Raw genomic sequence first — 21,326 nt, forward strand, 5'->3', positions numbered from 1 at the left:
TGTCCTGCATGGTGCTGTTCCCGAACCAGGAAGTGATGCTAACCGTCAGGACGCTCTCAGTGGTGCAGGTGTAGAAAGTCTTTAGCACCTGAGAGGGTAGTTTGAACTCCCTTAATCGTCTCAGATGGTACAGACACTGGGCCTTCTTCACCAGGGTGTTGATGTGACATGACCAAGACAGGTCCTGTGTCATGTGAACACTTAGGTGCCGGAATCTGTCCACTGTCTCCACTGGGGTCCCGTTGATGTTTAGCGGTGGGTATGACCGCTCCTGCTTCGTGCTGAAGTCCACTGACATTCAGGAGAAGATTGTTCTCCTGGCACCATCTCTCCAGGGTTTTAGTCTCCTGTAGGTAGGCCGTCTCGTCATTGTTGGAGATCAGGCCCACCACAACAGTGTCGTCAAACTTGACGATGGTGGTGGAGTTGGAAGTGGCCACACAGTCACATGTGTACAGTGAGTACAGCAGGGGGTTCAGAACACAACCCTTGGAAGCTCCAGTGCAGAGGGTGAGGGTGGATGAGGTGTATTTGCCCACCCGTATGGCTTGTGGTCTGTCTGTCAGGAAGTTGGAGATCCACTGACACAGCGGCAGGCTGTCCCAGGACCTCCGACTTAGAGGTGAGCGTGAAGGGAATTATGGTGTTGAACGCTGAACTGTAGTCCACAAACAGCCATTCCAATCAGTGTTTTTTTTAGCAGGAAACCCACAAGGAGAAAACATACAAAACTCTGAAGAGAACCTAATACAAGCTCACGTTTGTACCAGGGACCTCAGAGACTGTTTGGTGGCACTGTGTCAGTGCATACTTCATTAATAAAGGATACTTTAATATTTAGTATTGAGTATCTGAAAGTCAGTCATAGAGCTCTCTTTATATTTAAAATGAACAAGGGTTGTGAACCAAAAAAGGTTGTTTACTTTTTTTATATACGTATGTGCTAATAGATTCCTTTTTTTTGTCGTCAGGTTAGACTTCTGTGACAATATTCCCAGAATGCAGATCAGATCTGTTTAACTTTTATCTCTTTTGCACTATCTGTACTTGTGTGTTTATGATCCTGTAGGTCAGGATCATGAGCAGGCCTTCTCTAAAGTAGTGGTGGAGTTGCGGAAACGCTACCCGGGCCGCATCCTTCCTGACGAGGACCTGCAGTGGGTGTTTGTAAACGCGGGGGGTTGGATGGGTTCCATGTGTTTGCTCCACGCTTCCCTCACAGAGTACGTTCTGCTCTTCGGGACCGCCGTTGACACAAGTGGACACTCGGGTGAGTACTCTGAGTTGTGTAGACTGCCATAAGGTACCTCAATTCTGGTGTCCTCCATTTCTCCAGATTAAAGCAAGTTGCTCTGGGATGCATTGGGTTATCTCATCATTTGCCCTTTAAAAGATCAGGGTGCGGTTTGATTAACCTTTGAGCACATTTATAAATGCCTGCATTCCACTTTGTGGAAAGCATAACCTTCCCTCCCCTGTATATTGCCTTTGCTTATAAGATGTGCTGATCAACACTAAAAGATTATTATTTGTTTCTCAGGTCGATATTGGGCTGAGATATCAGACACTGTTATTTCTGGGACATTCAGGCAATGGAAAGAAGGATCAACTAAAAGCGAGACTTACTACCCAGGTATGAATTCAGAAGAAATATTCAAAGAATCCACTTGATGACACCTTTTAAAGGAATACTCCAGCAGAAGTTTCTCTGCACAAAGTTTGAAAAAAAAGGAAAAAAACACAGATAAGCGCTTTAATCAAAACCTAATAATCGTGTTTGCAAACATGGATTTTTTTTTTTTTTTTTTTTTTTTTAAACACTACAGAATTGTCGTTACAATTCTTCAGAACAGAGAAATTTGCGGTGTTGCTTTACCAAGGTGGTCAACAAAGGTGAAAATAAATATGCAAGTGCCTCAGTTTCGAACAAAACAACACTGCTGTAAATCTGCCAGCAAGACGCAAACAATTGATGTTATAAAAATAAGGCAGCTTAGTGGTTAGCATGTTTTCCTCACACCTTTACAAGGATTGTTTCATGCTTCTGCGATGTGTGTTTGTATGTTCTCCCAGTGCTTTAGGGGTTTCCTCTCTGAGGTCAAAGACATGCTTTGTAGGCTGTGAAAAAAAAATATATATATATATATATATATATATATATATATATATATATATATATATATATATATATATATATATATGTGTATATATATAATGTGTGTATATGTATGTTTGTGTTTATGAGAGATTGTTACTAGTGATGGTTTAGCACCCCATCCAGTGTGTCCCCCACCTTGGGCCCTGGGTTCCTTGGCTTAGGCTCCAGGTTCTCCACAAACTTGCATAGGACAAACAGTACAGATGGTATAATGGTTATATTATATTCTTGTGTGTTCTAAATATGTACTGAAAAATGTAACAATTGCCTTAAGTATCAAGTAAACAAAAATCTCCTCAGTTTCTTCTCAGTACAATGAAATAAAAAAAAATCTTGTCTGTGGTAATAAGCCACAGACCATTGAATAGAATTTAGGCTGAAATAATGCTGGTGTATCTCTTTTAATAATTTTCATAATTACCACACACCAGTTCCATGCAAGCTTTGAGGAAAGAGTTTTAAACTTTGTTTAAACATTGTGGTTCGGGCTTTGGCAGGTGATACAATCGTGCACTCTGTGGGCGAGGCGACCTCGGTGCAGTGGACCGCAGGGACCTGGATGGTGGAATATGGCAGAGGGTTCATACCGTCCACGCTGAGCTTTGCACTAGCAGACACGGTGTTCAGCACACAGGACTTTGTAACACTATTCTACACTTTCCGTGTGTACATGAAGTGTCTGCTACTGGAGGCTAACACTTTCCTGACTGAAGCTGGTGTCTTCTAAAGACCATATCTCCAGGACCATTGTGCTACTTCAGTGCCATCCTGTAACAGACTGCCATAAAAGAAGAACAGACAATCAGAGCTTATGGACTGAATTTATTTCAGGCGAATCCTGACAGCCTGAGAAAAATGGTTCTCACAACATAAATGACATCTTGTGTATGTGACTATCCAATGTTGGTGGATGGAGGGGAGTACAGTCTAACAATTAAGTCATTGTTCACTAAAATGCATCTGATGTACAAACACAGAATTATTCATTACTTGCAATACCTCACTAAACACCTTGGACTGTAAAAACCTGATACGTGTCGCTGCTGGAATAACTATCATCAGAATGTTGTGTGAATTGTTTATTGCAATCGTTTCTGACCAGACTTTCTCTGCAATAAAACTTTGTACTGTTCTGTGCTGTTACATTTACATTAAGTAATTGCATGGCTGAACTGTCTTTCATCTCCTTTTTAGACTGTTCTCTCAGGTACCTGGTGGATCCAATTAAAGTGAAATGTAACTTCATTCCTGTAATAGCATTATAAGAGTGCCAGAGGGTTAAACAGATCCTTGAAAATTAGACAGGTAGCTCACAATGACTGCTCACAATGTCTTGAGATGGGAGGGATAAAATCTCTCATCTATTAATAAAATGACCATAAAGGTATTATGGCGCAGCTATGGATTATATAATAAGGTTTAATAAATTGCATAAAAATGAGAAGTGTTACATGTGTGTTTCGGTCCTTTGAGATTCGCATGTTCTCCACATGTCCTCTTGCTTCTCCAGTTTCCTACCGCATGCCAATAAGCGGAAATACGATCGACAAACAAAATTTATTTATTTAGTTATTTCTCTGGCACACATAGCGTCTTTGTGTCTGTGGTTCCATGACTGGTGCTTAAAGCTATTTGTAAAAAGAAAAAAAAATGGAAACTCTGGTGAAGGAATGAATATGTGATGAATTATCTCAATATCTCATTCCTGGTTTTAGTCCCCACATTGCTGTTATAACCTTTGGGTGTCACCCAAATGAGGATGGGTTCCCTTTTGAGTCTGGTTCCTCTCAAGGTTTCTTCCTCTTTCATCTAAAGCACCTTTTCCTTGCCACAGTTGCCTCAGCCATGCTCATTAGGGGTTAATTACAAATACATTTAAATATGTTTTGAACTTTTTGTACTATATTTATTATGTTCTGTAAAGCTGCTTTGAGACAATGTCCATTGTTAAAAGCGCTATACACTCTCACTCACTTATTTTCTACCGCTTATACGAACTACCTCGGGTCACGGGGAGCCTGTGCCTATCTCAGGCATCATTGGGCATCAAGGCAGGGTACACCCTGGACGGAGTGCCAACCCATCGCAGGACACACACACACTCTCATTCACTCACGCAATCACACACTATGGACAATTTTCCAGAGATGCCAATCAACCTACCATGCATGTCTTTGGATCGGGGGAGGAAACCGGAGTACCCAGAGGAAACCCCCGAGGCACGGGGAGAACATGCAAACTCCACACACAAGGCGGAGGCGGGAATCGAACCCCCAACCCTGGAGGTGTGAGGCGAACGTGCTAACCACTAAGCCACCGTGCCCCCCAAGCGCTATACAAATAAAATTTAATAGAATTGAATCGAATAACCTCCGCCCTTTTAAGAACATCTATTAGATGGAGTGTGGATGTTGGGATGTGATCGTTCGGCCCAAAGCCGTTAGTGAGATCAGGCACTGATTTGGGTGACAAGGCCTAGTCTGCGTTCAATTTCATGGATGTATAATGGAAGTGTGTGTAAGTGGTGTAGGTCATGTGATGTTGTAGCCTAGTGATTAAGCTGTTGGGGGTACAAATCAGAAGGTTGTGAGTTCGAATCCCACGTCCACCAGGCTGCCACTGCTGGGCCCCTGAGCAAGGCCCTTAACCCTTAAATAAGATAAATGGATAAGGGCGTCTGCTGAATGCTACAAATGAAAATATAACATAAGTTGCTATATTATTAAGGGGTTTCATAATGAATAAACCAAAGAACTAAACACGTTTTCTAGGGACGATATATATAAAATATAAACAGTCGTGACGTAGACGTGACGTCACAGAGGCTGCGCGTGCAACCGGTCGCTGAGTTCATATGTGCTGCGGCTATAGTCCACATTTAATCTACAATAAACACAATGGAGATGTCATATCAAGCCATCAAAATTGCTAACCAGGCAAGAGAAGCAGTAAGTGAGCAGTTATTATTGTTTTTATTATTGCTGTTATTGTTATTATTATTTTAAGTCTAGCTAAGCCTAGCCTAGCCTCTAACCTAGCTACTATTTACCCAGTTAGGTTAACTTTAGAAGTAAGCCGTGTTGTCTGTTATTGAATTAAAATATTATATTTGTTCTAATAAACAATACTAATACTTTGTTTTGTAAATTAATGAATAATTCCTGTTGTGTGTGGAAAATTGTGTCATAAAAAAACGCTAATTTGCGACTGATAAACGGTCTGCTGTCTTGCGTTGCTAGGCAACGTGTCACGTGATTGCTTTTAAGCCGTAATGGTGGACGTTTGGCTCCATCTTGTGATTCTATGTGGTTTCTGCTATTTAAAAATAAAAAAGTATTTGCCTGTTGCATCCTTCTAATACATGTTGCAGGGTGTTTTAACAAACTGTTCTTTTTTTCCAGGATGAATTAAGAACAGAAACCAGAAGAAGGAATTTGCTTACATTAATTTATTATCATTTAATGGACGAAGGGTGAGATTTTAAGTTTCTGTATTAAGTTAATCTTATCCTCATGAATCACTGGGATTCAGACAAAAAATGTCTAACTTTATTCTTTCTATTCGTCTAAACAGGTATGTGGATGCTGCTAATGCACTGGAACGAGAGACACGTATTGGGTTGCACAGGTTTGAAGTGTGTGACAATGTTGATTTGGAGACGGTTCTCATGGAGTATGAAAGCTTTTACTTCATTAAGTTTCAGAAATATCCCAAGCTAACTAAGAAACTGCCAGAACAAGGTAAGAGTAAGTATATTCTGTCCTTATAAATAAAAGAATCATTGGCACCCTTTATGTATGGGTTGGGGATGGGTTCCCCTTTGAGTTGTAGAGGATGAGGTTCCCCTTTGAGTTGTAGAGGATGGGTTCCCTTTTGAGTTGTAGAGGATGGGTTCCCCTTTGAGTTGTAGAGGATGAGGTTCCCCTTTGAGTTGTAGAGGATGGGTTCCCCTTTGAGTTGTAGAGGATGAGGTTCCCCTTTGAGTTGTAGAGGATGGGTTCCCTTTTGAGTTGTAGAGGATGGGTTCCCCTTTGAGTTGTAGAGGATGGGTTCCCCTTTGAGTTGTAGAGGATGGGTTCCCTTTTGAGTTGTAGAGGATGAGGTTCCCCTTTGAGTTGTAGAGGATGGGTTCCCCTTTGAGTTGTAGAGGATGAGGTTCCCCTTTGAGTTGTAGAGGATGGGTTCCCCTTTGAGTTGTAGAGGATGAGGTTCCCCTTTGAGTTGTAGAGGATGAGGTTCCCCTTTGAGTTGTAGAGGATGGGTTCCCCTTTGAGTTGTAGAGGATGAGGTTCCCCTTTGAGTTGTAGAGGATGGGTTCCCCTTTGAGTTGTAGAGGATGAGGTTCCCCTTTGAGTTGTAGAGGATGGGTTCCCCTTTGAGTTGTAGAGGATGAGGTTCCCCTTTGAGTTGTAGAGGATGAGGTTCCCCTTTGAGTTGTAGAGGATGGGTTCCCCTTTGAGTTGTAGAGGATGAGGTTCCCCTTTGAGTTGTAGAGGATGAGGTTCCCCTTTGAGTTGTAGAGGATGGGTTCCCCTTTGAGTTGTAGAGGATGGGTTCCCCTTTGAGTCTGGTTCCTCTCAAGGTTTCTTCCTTTACCATCTAAGGGAGTTTTTCCTTGCCACTGCTGCCTGAGTCACCTCAGACTTGCTCATAGGGGATAAATACACACACATTGTGAACTAAATATATCTAATATTAATCTTGAATTTTGTATTCTATTAATCTTTATATTATTCTTATATTATATTAACCTTTTGTTCTATGTTTATGTTCTGTAAAGCTGCTTTGAGTCAAAGTCCATTGTAAAAAGCGCTATACAAATAAACTTGAATTGAATTAAATTGAATGTAAAGTAAATAACATGTACAGCAGGTGATATGTTGAGCTTAAATAGAATGTGATGCTGTATAGACACTTTTTTATTTTTAACATCAAACAAATCCAATTAATATTTGGTTAAGTCTTTCCTAGAAGGAAAAAAAAGCACTGAGACTTTTAACAAAATTGCAGACTGTTGTAGATAAACTTTATGTAACAGTCTACGGAAGAATGTTTTTAAATTAGTAGTACTATATTTTTACCATTGCAAAACACTGGCTTTGTGTCCTTCAACTGTTTCTGTCCTGGATATGTAAAGAGATGAATTCATTAAAAATTCATCTATGGCAAAGTATGAACCTCCTGGCAGAGGCAATCAGGGTTTAGCCAGAAACATGTTGAGGTTGTGTAAAGAAAATTATATTTTAATTTCATCTGAACACAACTTCAAGTTTAGTCAAGTTATTATTCAGTGATCCTCTCTCAGGACTCAAGCAGCTTGTTGTAATGCATCTAAATGCCATAATTCTCTGCTTTATCTGCGTTGTTTCTACCTGTATTGAGCTTAATTATATTTTTAATAGTTTATGTTTTTTCTGTAAATTACCAGAAAGGTTTTGTGTGTGTGTTTGTGTGTTGGTTGTATTTTGATTTTCCATGGTTTATGGACAACAAAGTAATTTATCATATTTACATCCTCATAATTATACGTAATAACAGTAAAAGCAATTAAAAACAATTTTTATCTTAACTAAAATCCAAGTTTTTCAGTCCAAGCTTCCAAAAGGAATGAAAATTATTTTTAATAGTAAACAGGAAACGTTTTAAATCAGCTCTGTTATGTTTATACAGTAATCTGGGGAATTTGGGGAAGCCGTGGCCTAATGATTAGAGAGTTGGTTAATAGTGTTAGAGAGACTCCTAACCCTAAGGTTGTGGGTTCGAGTCTCGGGCTGGCAATACCACGACTGAGGTGCCCTTGAGCAAGGTGCCCCCAACTGCTCCCCGGGTGCCGCAGCATAAATGGCTGCCCACTGCTCCAGGTTTGTGTTCACGGTGTGTGTGTTCACTGCTGTGTGTGTGCACTTTGGATGGGTTAAATGCAGAGAACGAATTCTGAGTATGGGTCACCATATTTAGCCGTACGTCATGTCTCTCGTCTCTAATCTGAAAGATTTTCAATTAACATTTCTGTATAGTAAAATCTGCACACACATTGGTAATGCATGCCTCCTCTATTCCAGGTGAGAATAGACGTGTGAGAAGCTCCGATAAGAAGAGGTCAGTATGCTTGATATTTTTACAGAATTTATCATGTATCCATTTCAGTCTCCTTTAAAAAAAACAACTGTCTAAAAGGGCCTCAAGTGTAACACAAACACTGCCCAGGATCACAAGTGTTCAGCGTCCACATTCTAGGAATGGGATTAAAAAGCAGGAGTCTAAGGCAGCAGGGAAGGACTGGATGAAATCTGGCACAGTGAGTTTCTTTATCTCACGACTGTTTAAAGCTGGATGCTTTGATGCCAAATCTCCCCCAGATTGCTTTTCTCAGTGGTTGGTCACAGACATTGCAACTGTCTGATTTTGTTTCAGGAGAACAGAGGATCATATCTTCCAGAGAGCAATGAGTTTGGCCTCAATGTGTCACCCATCATTAGGAATGGAGTTGGGGAAGGGACACAGATGAAGAAGGTAGCCCCTATCTTGCTTTTCAGATTTCAGTTTAAAAAAAAAGGTAATCAGGAAATAGCCACGTCTCTACCCAGCCATCAATTTGTTCCTGTAAACACAGTAAACTCTTGCACTGTTCTTGCAAGCCAGACCTCTAGTCATCATTTTAGACAAAACTTCATCTCAAAACATGGCCAAAACCCACCGACGTACACTAACAATTGACTGACAACAAAATGACCAACCGTAAATTGTTTCTCAAATAAATCAGCAAACATTCAAGGACATCTTATTCACCTACTGCTGGTTGCTTCAAACAAAACTTGAATAATCCTGAATTCAGAGTTCAGAATTCCCTGTGAATAATAATCCCGAGCCCATAATATTACAACCGTCAAGATTCTGAAGCTTGCGGCCAGAAAAGTGAGTAAAACTCATGATCTTTGGGCTATACATACAGGGCCGCTGTACTGATTTGAAATTTGAGTTTTACCAATCACTAAAATAGCTCACTATACATTTAGTGATGGTTGGGTAGAGCTGATGAGAAAACATTGTTAACTATTCCCACCTATAGGGGTTAAAGAATAATATTTTAACCAGCTGGTATATGCAATGAAATCCATGCTAATGTAATGTATTAAAAAAAGCTTTTTCTCAAAAAATGTCATTCCATTTTAACTCCATGTTTAGGGTCAACTGGTGGACTACAGGGGTCTCATTCAGGATGCTATTAAAGGCACATTTAACGAAACAGCAACAAACAGCTTGTCCTGCAATCCTGATCCTTCAGTAAGTTCACAGCCTTCTAACCATCATGTACTGTGTATATACATAGAGGCTTTTATAGCAAATTTCTAATTGCTATGGCATTCGGCTACACACAGGAGCGGCTGCTCAAACCAGTCAGTGCCTTCTGCGGGATGAACGGTGAGATGAGAGAGCTTGCAGCTGTTATTAGCAGAGTAAGTGCAGCTTACACAAACCGTACAATTCTTCTAAAATAAAATGATAGATAGATAGATAGATAGATAGATAGATAGATAGATAGATAGATAGATAGATAGATAGATAGATAGATAGATAGATCATTCACAATACAATTCTGTTCATGTACAAGTTCACTTTAAAAAAATTAAACTTTAATAAAAATTCCCTAATTTGTCAATATAGTATGTATTGAAACATGAAACAGTGACAAAGCATCATACTTAGTTAATGTGAAGTATGTTTAAATGTGAAGATTTTTATCTTTTCTTTTTATTGAGTTTAATGGAGGTTGTTTGTCATGTATTCAGATATAAATATGAAGTTAAACCTGTGTTATCATCTTAAATCCATGCAAACACTTGAGTTAATTCAGTTAGTGAGTCAATTAGTGAGTCGATTAGTGAATCGATTAGTGAATCGATTAGTATTCAGTGCAGTTATCAGATTATTTTACACATGTAACAGCCTTATTCTGTATGTGAGTCAGAAGAAACACACACACACACACACACGCATACTCGGATATTAATGAATTGCTGTGTTTCATCTTTCTCCTGTCTTTCCCTAAAGGATATCTATTTACACAACCCCAACGTGCACTGGGACGACATTATAGGCCTGGAGGCTGCCAAGCGATTAGTCAAAGAGGCTGTCGTCTACCCCATTAAGGTGCACAGCTGCTAAACACTGGTATTTCTCAAACTGCCACCATGCTTCGATTCTAAATATCTCACTAAAGGCTAAGAGGATAGCAAAGCGGGGTGGTTATAGCTTTCACTGGCATTAAATCCATACTTGAATACCACCCAACCTTTCCCCTTGTCATTTCTTAGTCATTTTCTTTTTACACGGCGATGAAAAATCTATGGCAGGGTCATGACTCATGGCATGTAATAAAGATTATTTGTGTCTGTTTTATTAATAAAAATGATCATTTGTGAAAAGTAAAAAAGAAAAATATCGCAAGTAGTACTTGAGAGATATATATAGATATATATATATAGATATATAGATATATAGATATATATTTTCTATTATGATTATACTAATCACTTTTTGTCAACATTTCATTTTAAAGCAGCTCAGTGAGGGTCCCCTGAGTCTGTTAAGCCTGTTAGTAGAACAGTAAATAATACTACTAAGACGTCACCCACTGGGTGTCTGTTCAGACCATCAATAACATGTAAGATTGTTTTTGTCACCATCTAATGATGAGAGAAATGAGTGTGGAATGTAATTTATACCACAGCACTCTGATATTCTCTATTCTGATTAGTCAGAAGGTATTAATTCATTTCCATTAACAGCAGCTCTGTCATCATCACACGTATGCCTCACTCATGTGCTTTATATATTTTCTCGTTCTCTGCAGTACCCTCAGTTGTTCACAGGAATTCTCTCGCCATGGAAGGGTTTGCTGCTTTATGGGCCTCCAGGTCAGTGTTTGTGTTCAAGGTCAAACAGGATAACAAAAAAATAAAGAAATAAATCAAAAATCTAATTTTATTTGTCACATACACATACAGTACATACAGAGTACGACATGCAGTGAAATGCTTTTTGATCTGTCTGGTATTGAAACATAAGGAATGCAAATTGGGATATAAAATATAACCAAAAGTGATTAGGAGGTAGATAAATAAAAAAAAAAAGGATAAACTATATAAAAAGAAATAAAATATGAAAATAAGTGAAAAGTGAAAAATAATGTATATACATTTACATAAATATACATAAATGCGTATGTTTTTTAATGATTGTCCTTAAAGTGTCCATGTGCAGTATGGTGTGTGTAAAGTGGTACTGGGCAAGTCCAGAGTCAAAGTGACAGTCCAGAGTTAAAGTGTTAGTGCAGAAATACAGTGAAGGGGAGAGGTCCAGTACTAAATCCAGATCTAGATCCAGATCCTGGGTGTTTCCTGGTTTAAACTCACGACTGCATGTGATCATATTCTTATGTTGTGTCTTGTATTTATCTTAAAACACACAGGCACAGGAAAGACTATGCTAGCAAAAGCCGTAGCTACAGAATGCAACACAACGTTTTTTAACATCTCTGCATCCAGCATCGTAAGCAAATGGAGAGGTGATTCTGAGAAGCTGGTTCGGGTCAGTATCATCAGAATCTGTGTAGAAATCTCACATGGTTTAGTCCTACACAGCAGTATAGTTCAATAATAAAGCAGTGGAGGAAAGTGTTTATTATTATTATTATTATTATTATTATTATTTCTTTCAGACCAGTATAATTCATCATGACATTCTGTTACTCCACAGAATCTCAGCAAGTGTACTCTATTTTTAAAATATGGTATTGACGAATACAATTTTGTTGTTGTTGTTGCAGGTTTTGTTTGAGTTGGCGAGATATCATGCCCCATCCACCATCTTTCTGGATGAGCTGGAGTCAGTGATAAGTCAGAGAGGTGTTGGTCCAGGGTAAGGTTCATTTTCTGCAATATTCTATAATGCTGTAGTGTCATCATGCATTATATATCAACATGTACGTGGACACATTTCCTAATCATTCCGTTCAGGTGCCACGCCCTCATAGTGGCAAATTGCAACATACATATGACTTTTATTAATGTGTATAAAGCTTTAGTTAATAACGAGGCTATTAGTTTGCCATGTTGACTGAATTTCCATGTATTGAAAAGCACAAGCGTACTAACTACTTCTTTACTGTTCGTTCCTAAGAGGTGAGCATGAAGGCAGCAGGAGGATGAAGACAGAGCTCCTGGTTCAGATGGATGGACTGGCACGTTCTAACGACCTGGTGTTTGTTCTGGCTGCCTCAAATCTACCCTGGTGTGCAGGAGAAAATAAACTGCTGCTGTCACACACTATAGGTTAATACACTGTAGGTTCATTTTCAAACCTCTCTTACTCTGTTTCGGTCGCAGGGAACTGGACCATGCAATGCTGAGAAGACTGGAGAAGAGGATACTTGTGGGTCTGCCTTGTGCTTCAGCCAGAAAGGCCATGATCAATCACTGGCTTCCTCCAGTCAGCAATACAGGAGGGGTGGAGCTGCGAACTGAGCTAGGCTATGATGTGCTTGCAGAGGTGCGTCACATGAACAACACCGTATAACAAATGAGATTATGAAGCAAGCATACAGGTTTTAATACAGCATGACTCTGGAAGAGCTTAAAACAAGTGCAACAGATGTGACAATTGTAGAATTTCAGACCTTGTTTAATCTCTTTTAATGCCTAAAGCGAGTAAGCTTGCAAAATATCAACTCTCATGCTAATACCACCATCAAAGCCATCACGCTCGTCATCCGATAGAGTGATAATTAGAAAAAAGAGTTCTTGCTCTTTAGTTTTGTAGGAGCAAACGCCAAATCCTGACCATGATCACTTATGTTTACTATTATATTCTTTTTAAAACAAAATTCTGAGAAACCCCCATTGTAACTGTGCTAGCACTGTCTTAGCTTCTCACAGCAATAACAGCACCAACCAGCAAACTGGCACCATAATCACTAGACGTATACATGTTCCTTTAAGGATGCTTGTGTTAATAACAGACCTTTTGATATTTCAGGAAACAGAAGGTTACTCTGGTTCAGATATCAGGCTGGTCTGTAAGGAAGCGGCGATGAGGCCTGTCAGGAAGATTTTCGACACCCTGGAAAATCACAGTGAGGGTAAGACTGTGTTTACTACTTGTTTTCCCTTCTCACATCGAAACTATTTGAACATGTGTTAAAATGCACCGCTTCAGCTCAGTCTCTTGTCTTCACAGGTCACAGCCACATGCCGCTTATTCAACTAGAAACAGTGACCACGGAGGATTTCCTGCAGGTCATCGCTCACACCAAACCATCAGCCAGGAACCTGACAGACAGATACTCTGCCTGGGAGAGAGAGTATGAGTCTGTCTGACCTTGCATACCATACAGCTAGACAACAATATAATGCAGACAATACCATAATACGGGAAACAACAGCAGGAAAACAACATAATACTGGGAACAACAACAGATCAACGACATAATACAGGAAACCACAGCAGGAAAACGACATAATACAGGAAACAACAGCAGATCAACGACATAATACAGGAAACAACAACAGGAAAACAACATAATACAGGAAACAACAGCAGATCAACGACATAATACAGGGAACAACAGCAGGAAAACAACATAATACAGGGAACAACAGCAGATCAACGACATAATACAGGGAACAACAGCAGATCAACGACATAATACAGGGAACAACAGCAGATCAACGACATAATACAGGGAACAACAGCAGATCAACGACATAATACAGGGAACAACAGCAGATCAACCACATAATACAGGGAACAACAGCAGATCAACCACATAATACAGGGAACAACAGCAGATCAACGACATAATACAGGGAACAACAGCAGATCAACGACATAATACAGGGAACAACAGCAGATCAACGACATAATACAGGGAACAACAGCAGGAAAACGGCATAATACAGGGAACAACAGCAGATCAACGACATAATACAGGGAACAACAGCAGATCAACCACATAATACAGGGAACAACAGCAGATCAACGACATAATACAGGGAACAACAGCAGATCAACCACATAATACAGGGAACAACAGCAGATCAACGACATAATACAGGGAACAACAGCAGGAAAACGGCATCATACAGGGAACAACAGCAGATCAACGACATAATACAGGGAACAACAGCAGGAAAATGACACGATACAGTACAGAGACAGATTACATTCTAATGAATGTACAGATATTATTATATTTTTAAATTTGTTTTTGTATTTATAATACAAAAAAAGACTAATCACAAATACTCATTCCACGTTCATCTTCACTAACAGCTTTATCCTGATCAGGCCCGATCGAACATCAGTCCATCTTAAAGAACAATACACACATATTTACACTTAGGGGCAATTTAGGGTCTAACAACAAGCACATTTTGAGCGGTGGGAGGCAAACTGATAACTTGGAGGAAACCCATAAGAAGATAGAATATGAAACTCTGCACAGATAATAACCCGAATTCATTCATGGGTTTATTTTGTCACCATCTCACCCACTGTAATTATCAGAGTACAACAAAATGCTCTCACAACAATACATCAATAAAACTCTTAACATCTAATATTACATCTACTGCAATTTGTGTCATGAACTAGTGAGAAGTCTTGCATTTTATGCCTCAGTTATACCTTATAAGCTCCATAGCCACTTTTATGCATTTGTAACATGCTTTAGAAATGCACAGAAGTTCTTTTATAATCTGCACAGTATTAATGATGGTAATAATAATATTAATAATAACCCAAAAGAAAGGAAAAAACAACATTTACTGCACATTCTCTCAATTCAATCACTCTCTCACTCATTTTCTACTGCTTATCCAAACTACCTCGGGTCACGGGGAGCCTGTGCCTACCTCAGGCGTCATCGGGCATCAAGGCAGGATACACCCTGGACGGAGTGCCAACCCATCGCAGGGCACACACACACACACTCTCATTCACTCACACAATCACACACTACGGACAATTTTCCAGAGATGCCAATCAACCTACCATGCATGTCTTTGGACCAGGGGAGGAAACCGGAGTACCCGGAGGAAACCCCCGAGGCACGGGGAGAACATGCAAACTCCACACACACAAGGTGGAGGCGGGAATCGAACCCCCAACCCTGGAGGTGTGAGGTGAATGTGCTAACCACTAAGCCACCGTACCCCCCCCCCCATTCTCTCAATTGTTACTGTCAAATTGCCAGTAGCAAGTAGCAGTCAAATACACACAGATACATTTACAGCAATTTAACATTTCCAGCAGGTTTGTAGGAAGAAACAGGAGGAAATTTGGAGGAAACCTGCAGTTTAGCTGCAAGATAGCTGTTTATTTTTCCCCCCCTATATGTACTTTCCTCGCGTTTCATTTCTCCTCCATTCCAGCTAGTGGCGCTAGTATGCAAGTATGCGCTAGTATTCCATACAAAAAGCAACGAAGAAGAAGAACCAAACAAGCCGGTTATCTTAAGTAAGGATCCTTTAAACTGCTTGTATATGACAGTGTTTAGTGTCTTTAGAGTGTTTGATCGGTTTCTCATTGAATTTAATGCGTTTTTAAGCCGTTATTTTATTACTAATTTAGCAAATGCATTAGGTTTAATGATCAGGATCAAGCTTCAGCAAAATAATGAAGTTCTCATGATCTTTAACAGAAGAGACACAAAGTGTTTCATCATCACAGCTCGTACCAACAAAAACAGCCCTTAAACTTCCTTTTAGTTCTGAAAGTGAGGGCAAATCAACATGACCGTGCACAACAAAGCTGTAAACAAAGAGCCTTTACATGATTTAATCTATAGATTGTATAAAAGGGATGTTGTAGCCTAGTGGTTATGAGAGGTGTTGGATTACTGAAGGTTATGAGTTCGAATCCCAGGTCCACCAAGCTGCCACTGCTGGGCCCCTGAGCAAGGCCCTTAACCTTCAATTGCTCAGTTGTATAAATTGAGAGAAATTGTAAGTCACTCTGGATAAAGGTGTCTGCTAAATCAAGTCAAGAAGCTTTTATTGTCATTTTATCCATATATAGCTGTTGCAGTACACAGTGAAATGAGACAAAGTTTCTCCAGGATCAGGGTGCTACATAAAACAAACACATAGCTATAAGGACTTAGTAAGTAGTCCTAGATACATGAGGTGCATCTGTGCAACCTGGTACAGACAGTGCAGGACAAGACAGAAACACAGAAAGGCAGTGCAGGACAAGACAAAAACACAGAAAGGCAGTGCAGGACAAGACGACAAGACAAAAACACAGAAAGGCAGTGCAGGACAAGACAGAAAGACAGTGCAGGATAAGACAAAAAGGCAGTGCAAGACAGAAAATACAAGACAATACACAAAAGACAATAAACATAAACAGCGCCAACCAGTATAAATACTGTTCAATCAGCATTGCGTGTGCACAAATACTGGAATGAACACATTAGTATTATAGCAGCAGTTACCTGAAGTATTGTAAAGTATTGTGCAAAACAGCAATCAACTAAAATGTGAGACAGCATGTGTAAAGAGCAATGATGTAAATGTAATGTAAATGTTAATCAATCAACATATCAGCAATCATATTCATATTCAGCAATCACATACACTGTTAAATCTGTAACACTTGACTAAACAGATTCGAGATGAAAATCATACGTTATTCCTCACACTTGTTGCTGACGTGGTTCCCATGTTTTTGTTTTTGTCTTTTTTTTTTCTTTATACTCACTTTGTGGCCCAAATGCACAAAGGTTGAAAATGATTTATTCCAAGCTCACTTCCCACTTCCAAGGTAAACAAAATACAGCAAAAGCCCCAAAACGCAATGTAAAATGCAAAGTGGCTTTAATATCTGTTTTAGCACAGTGTACAGATGAGAAAGCTGTACAGACTAAAGAACTAAAGTTTTTCTTCATCGCTCTCATTAAGTAGAGATGAAGCATGACCTAAATTATACCGGCACTACTAATAAGCAGGTAACGGATAAACATGTTAACTAAAGTGAAAATAAACGACCATGTCAATAAAAGTAGAAGTCGAGTATTTCATTACATAAATCCTAAATATTTGACACGATTGTAAATCCGAATCAGAAAGATCTTTATTGCCAAGTATGTTTTCACATACGAGGAATTTGTTCTAGTACAGGAGCTCCACAGTGTAAACAGAATGGCATTGATAAGACATGAACGCATATATAATGAAGACAGTTGTATGTACAGTGGAAAAATGTGCAAATTGAAATATAAATGTGCAAATTATCCCAACTTAATTATAAATATTATTAAGAATGTCATTCTGACTGGGATTAAATAGCGTTTAATTCATTATCTGATGAATTTTTTATTTGATTAGCAGGTGATGGCGTCTCGCCGGGCCCTTAAAGCCGTGCTCATTGATTTAAGTGGGACTCTTCACATTGAGGATGCAGCTGTACCTGGAGCTCAGGAAGCACTCACAAGGTTAGATAAAATAAAGGACAATGTCAATGATGAGCTCAGTTAGTAATATCGCCTACACCCATAATTATTAAGCCTTACGGTGCTCTTTGAAAAAGACACTGGGGTATAATAAAGTCACAATTCAGGAACTATATTTGTAAAGTTTGTCGTGACAAACTTTAATGTTGGATTGTCGGAGCAAGTATTCCCAAATGCCAGGATGACAGGGTGCCAGTACATTCGGAGGCAAGTGGATACGAGCATGTGATGTCAACAGAATACCCGTGACGTGATTCTCTTCATTGTTCTGATTGTTTCGATGTCACATGTCAATGTTGTGGAAAGTTTTTTGATTTTGCATAAATTGGGGCGGGGCCCCGCCCCAATTTATGCAAAATCAAAAAAGTAACTTAGAAAAGCTTAGAAAAGTAACAGCAACAAACGTCAGACCAAGGTCTATGACCTATCCGATTTTAGTGCATGTGGCTCGAAAGCCCTAGGAGGAGTAGCAATTAATACATTTTTGTCTAAGAAGAATAAACAAAACAGAATGCTGCTTCTACAACCAACATAATTAATCAGCACAAATGCCATGTTTCTGAAATAAACCTCCTGTGGATTTGTGCTACACACAGTACACCTTCTCTTTATAGAAGACAAATTCCTCTAACTCACAACCAGTGTAGCTCTCACGACTGAAAGCAGGTCACGGCTTTGACACTGTTGCATGCGAGATTTCCAAAAGTTTGTAGATCTGCTGTAATGAACAATGCACAAAGAAATCTTTGGTCACGATGCAAGATTAGTTCAAATATTATAAAGACTTCCTTACACACCTGTAACACACCTGCACATTTGTCACATCGCTTCTGTACTGATCGCACACACTGTACTGTTACTACATGTAACATCACTGCTCATCATATCCTGCTGTTACTACATGTAACATGTAACATCACTGCTCATCATATCCTGCTGTTACTACATGTAACATGTAACATCACTGTTCATCATATCCTGCTGTTACTACATGTAACATGTAACATCACTGTTCATCATATCCTGCTGTTACTACATGTAACATCACTGCTCATCATATCCTGCTGTTACTACATGTAACATGTAACATCACTGTTCATCATATCCTGCTGTTACTACATGTAACATGTAACATCACTGTTCATCATATCCTGCTGTTACTACATGTAACATCACTGCTCATCATATGCTGCTGTTACTACATGTCACATCACTGCTCATCATATGCTGCTGTTACTACTGTACATGTAACATCACTGCTCATCATATCCTGCTGTTACTACATGTAACATGTAACATGTAACATCACTGTTCATCATATCCTGCTGTTACTACATGTAACATGTAACATCACTGTTCATCATATCCTGCTGTTACTACATGTAACATGTAACATCACTGTTCATCATATCCTGCTGTTACTACATGTAACATCACTGCTCATCATATGCTGCTGTTACTACTGTACATGTAACATGTAACATCACTGCACATCTGTATGTTACAAATAATCTTCTGCGTTTTTTTTTCTCATCGTTTTTGTTAAGATTGCGTCGTGCTGCAGTGGCTGTCAAATTTGTAACCAACACAACCAAAGAGTGTAAGAGGACGCTACACGAACGACTGCAGCGTCTCGGCTTTGACATCCAAGAGCAGGAGATCTTTACGTCGTTGACTGCAGCACGAAACCTGTTGGAGCAGAAGAACGTGCGCCCGCTGCTGCTGGTAGAGGAAAGTGCACTGGAGGATTTTGCAGGTGATCTGACAGCACTGATGCACCATATTTAATTCACGAAACACCTAATGCTTATCTGATTATTCTGGAAGTGTCATTACACTTAAAAGTTCACACTTTGTTCTCATCCCAGGTATAGAAACGTCAGATCCTAACGCTGTCGTTATAGGCTTAGCACCCGAACACTTCAACTATGAGAAGCTTAATAAAGCTTTCAGGTGAGGTCTCAGTATACATTATATATCATTATCCTGGTGCAATAACAGAATTACCAGTTATATAGGTATTATAAATGCTCTATTATTGTCTAATTCATTTGCTGCTGATTGTTTTTTGATGAAGAAATAATGTGAGTGACACAGTGTTAAGCAGTTTTGTGACAGTTTCCTCAAATCGCAAATAAATCTCAATACAGTCCATGTATTCCGTGTAACGTTGGATTCTCCTCAAACGACCAAGTTGCGCTTTTCACACTGTTTTTGTTTACAAGGGAAAACTGACTTCATTTTAATAAGACTCGTTTCTTTTTTCCTTTCTGCATTAGGCTAATTCTGGACGGTGCCCCTCTCATCGCCATCCACAAAGCCCGTTATTACAAGAGGAAAGACGGCTTGGCGCTGGGACCCGGACCGTTCGTGACGGGTCTGGAATATTCCACTGACACACAGGCCACTGTGGTGGGCAAACCTGAGAAAACCTTCTTCTTGGAAGCTCTGCGAGATCTGAACTGCAGCCCCGAGGAGGCCGTTATGATCGGAGACGTGAGCGTGACGCATCGTGTCATCGATACAAACGCTGCAGATTTTACATTTACTATAAACCATTTTTCTGTCATTCACTTCTGCAGGATGCCAGAGACGATGTTGGCGGAGCTCAGAACACAGGGATGCTGGGAATGTTAGTCAAAACCGGTACTTTTCACCTCATTTTGCATTCAATGCTTTAATACACAGTTTCACAAATTTAACTTGTATTTAACTCGTACATTTTGGTGTTGACAGGAAAATACAGAGCAGGTGATGAAGATAAAATCAATCCTCCTCCTTACCTGACGTGTGAGAGCTTCCCTGAAGCTGTTAGTCACATCCTTCAACATCTGCTAGACACTAAATAACTCCTGATGGTACGGTTGATACGTGCAAATGTACGTGTGCCAAAAAAAACAACAATACAGTAATACATTCTGTAGCATCGTGTTAAAATGTCTGCTGATGGACAGGAATGCGGTTGTAGGTTTTTGTGTTCTTCTGCATTTGTAAGTTTCAGTCGGTCATCTGACCAGCTGACATGTAATTCCAGTATTATAACAACCATGGGGGAAAAATATTCTGATAATTACATAAAAATTGAAGCGTAAATGTGACTGCATTACACTCCAGACTTGTGTGTTAAAGCTGAGCTGATTATTATCACTATAAACTATACAGATATACAATAATCATCGCTGTCTGTACAGTGTGATGTCCTGGTTTACATTCATTTTGATAAGGTAGATAAATCATTTCTGCCCTTTTAAGAAAAAAAAAATCATTTCTGGCGTGTTTAGAACTTATCACTGTGTATATTGTGTCTGATAGACTTAGAAAAAACAGAAATTCTTATAAAAACCACAAATTCATAAAGCCCTGAGCATCTGCTTTCATGTGCGCCATTAAACACCACTGTGGAGTGACATGACAAAGAAATTCAATGCTGAACATGGACACACACTCTCACACACACTCTCACACACTCTCTCACACACTCTCTCACACACACTCTCTCACACACTCACACTCACAGACACTCAGAGACACACACACTCACAGACACACTCAGAGACACACACACTCACAGACACACTCACTCACACACACACACACACTCACACACTCACTCACACTCACTCACACACTCACTCACTCACTCACACACACAGA

The 21,326-nt window shown here is 39.6% G+C and overlaps 3 protein-coding genes across 4 annotated transcripts in view; all 3 read left to right on the forward strand.

The window, feature by feature from the left end:
• The window catches only part of sigmar1 (sigma non-opioid intracellular receptor 1), a 9,179-nt gene extending 5,889 nt beyond the window's left edge, over window positions 1-3,290 (forward strand). The window contains exons 2-4 of the mRNA XM_060896367.1: window positions 1,070-1,270; window positions 1,541-1,633; window positions 2,656-3,290. Of these exons, the coding sequence (XP_060752350.1) occupies window positions 1,070-1,270; window positions 1,541-1,633; window positions 2,656-2,885 (524 nt within the window). The 3' untranslated portion in view covers window positions 2,886-3,290. The remainder of the gene's footprint in view (window positions 1-1,069; window positions 1,271-1,540; window positions 1,634-2,655) is intronic.
• Window positions 3,291-4,998: 1,708 nt separating this feature from the next.
• Window positions 4,999-14,795, forward strand: katnal2 (katanin p60 subunit A-like 2). The gene is made up of 16 exons (XM_060895940.1): window positions 4,999-5,106; window positions 5,560-5,630; window positions 5,732-5,898; window positions 8,221-8,257; window positions 8,336-8,456; window positions 8,573-8,671; window positions 9,344-9,442; window positions 9,538-9,615; window positions 10,211-10,309; window positions 11,013-11,076; window positions 11,631-11,749; window positions 11,988-12,079; window positions 12,341-12,451; window positions 12,547-12,709; window positions 13,196-13,298; window positions 13,397-14,795. The coding sequence occupies exons 1-16, from the start codon at window positions 5,056-5,058 to the stop codon at window positions 13,534-13,536; spliced, it is 1,614 nt and encodes a 537-aa protein (XP_060751923.1). The 5' UTR covers window positions 4,999-5,055; the 3' UTR covers window positions 13,537-14,795.
• An 829-nt stretch (window positions 14,796-15,624) lies between these two features.
• Window positions 15,625-20,845, forward strand: hdhd2 (haloacid dehalogenase-like hydrolase domain containing 2). 2 transcript variants are annotated; one of them, XM_060895818.1, is made up of 7 exons: window positions 15,625-15,676; window positions 17,551-17,654; window positions 19,220-19,428; window positions 19,541-19,625; window positions 19,952-20,168; window positions 20,255-20,318; window positions 20,409-20,845. In XM_060895818.1, exons 2-7 carry the CDS (start codon window positions 17,554-17,556, stop codon window positions 20,519-20,521), a joined length of 789 nt encoding a protein of 262 aa, XP_060751801.1. In that variant the 5' UTR covers window positions 15,625-15,676; window positions 17,551-17,553; the 3' UTR covers window positions 20,522-20,845. The 2 variants fall into 2 exon arrangements, with proteins under 2 accessions (XP_060751801.1, XP_060751800.1); XM_060895817.1 differs by having other exon boundaries at window positions 15,633-15,676; window positions 17,548-17,654.
• The last annotated feature ends 481 nt before the right edge of the window (window positions 20,846-21,326 follow it).

This window comes from Tachysurus vachellii, chromosome 20 (assembly GCF_030014155.1).
Source record: "Tachysurus vachellii isolate PV-2020 chromosome 20, HZAU_Pvac_v1, whole genome shotgun sequence".
NCBI classification, from domain to species: Eukaryota; Metazoa; Chordata; class Actinopteri; order Siluriformes; family Bagridae; genus Tachysurus; species Tachysurus vachellii.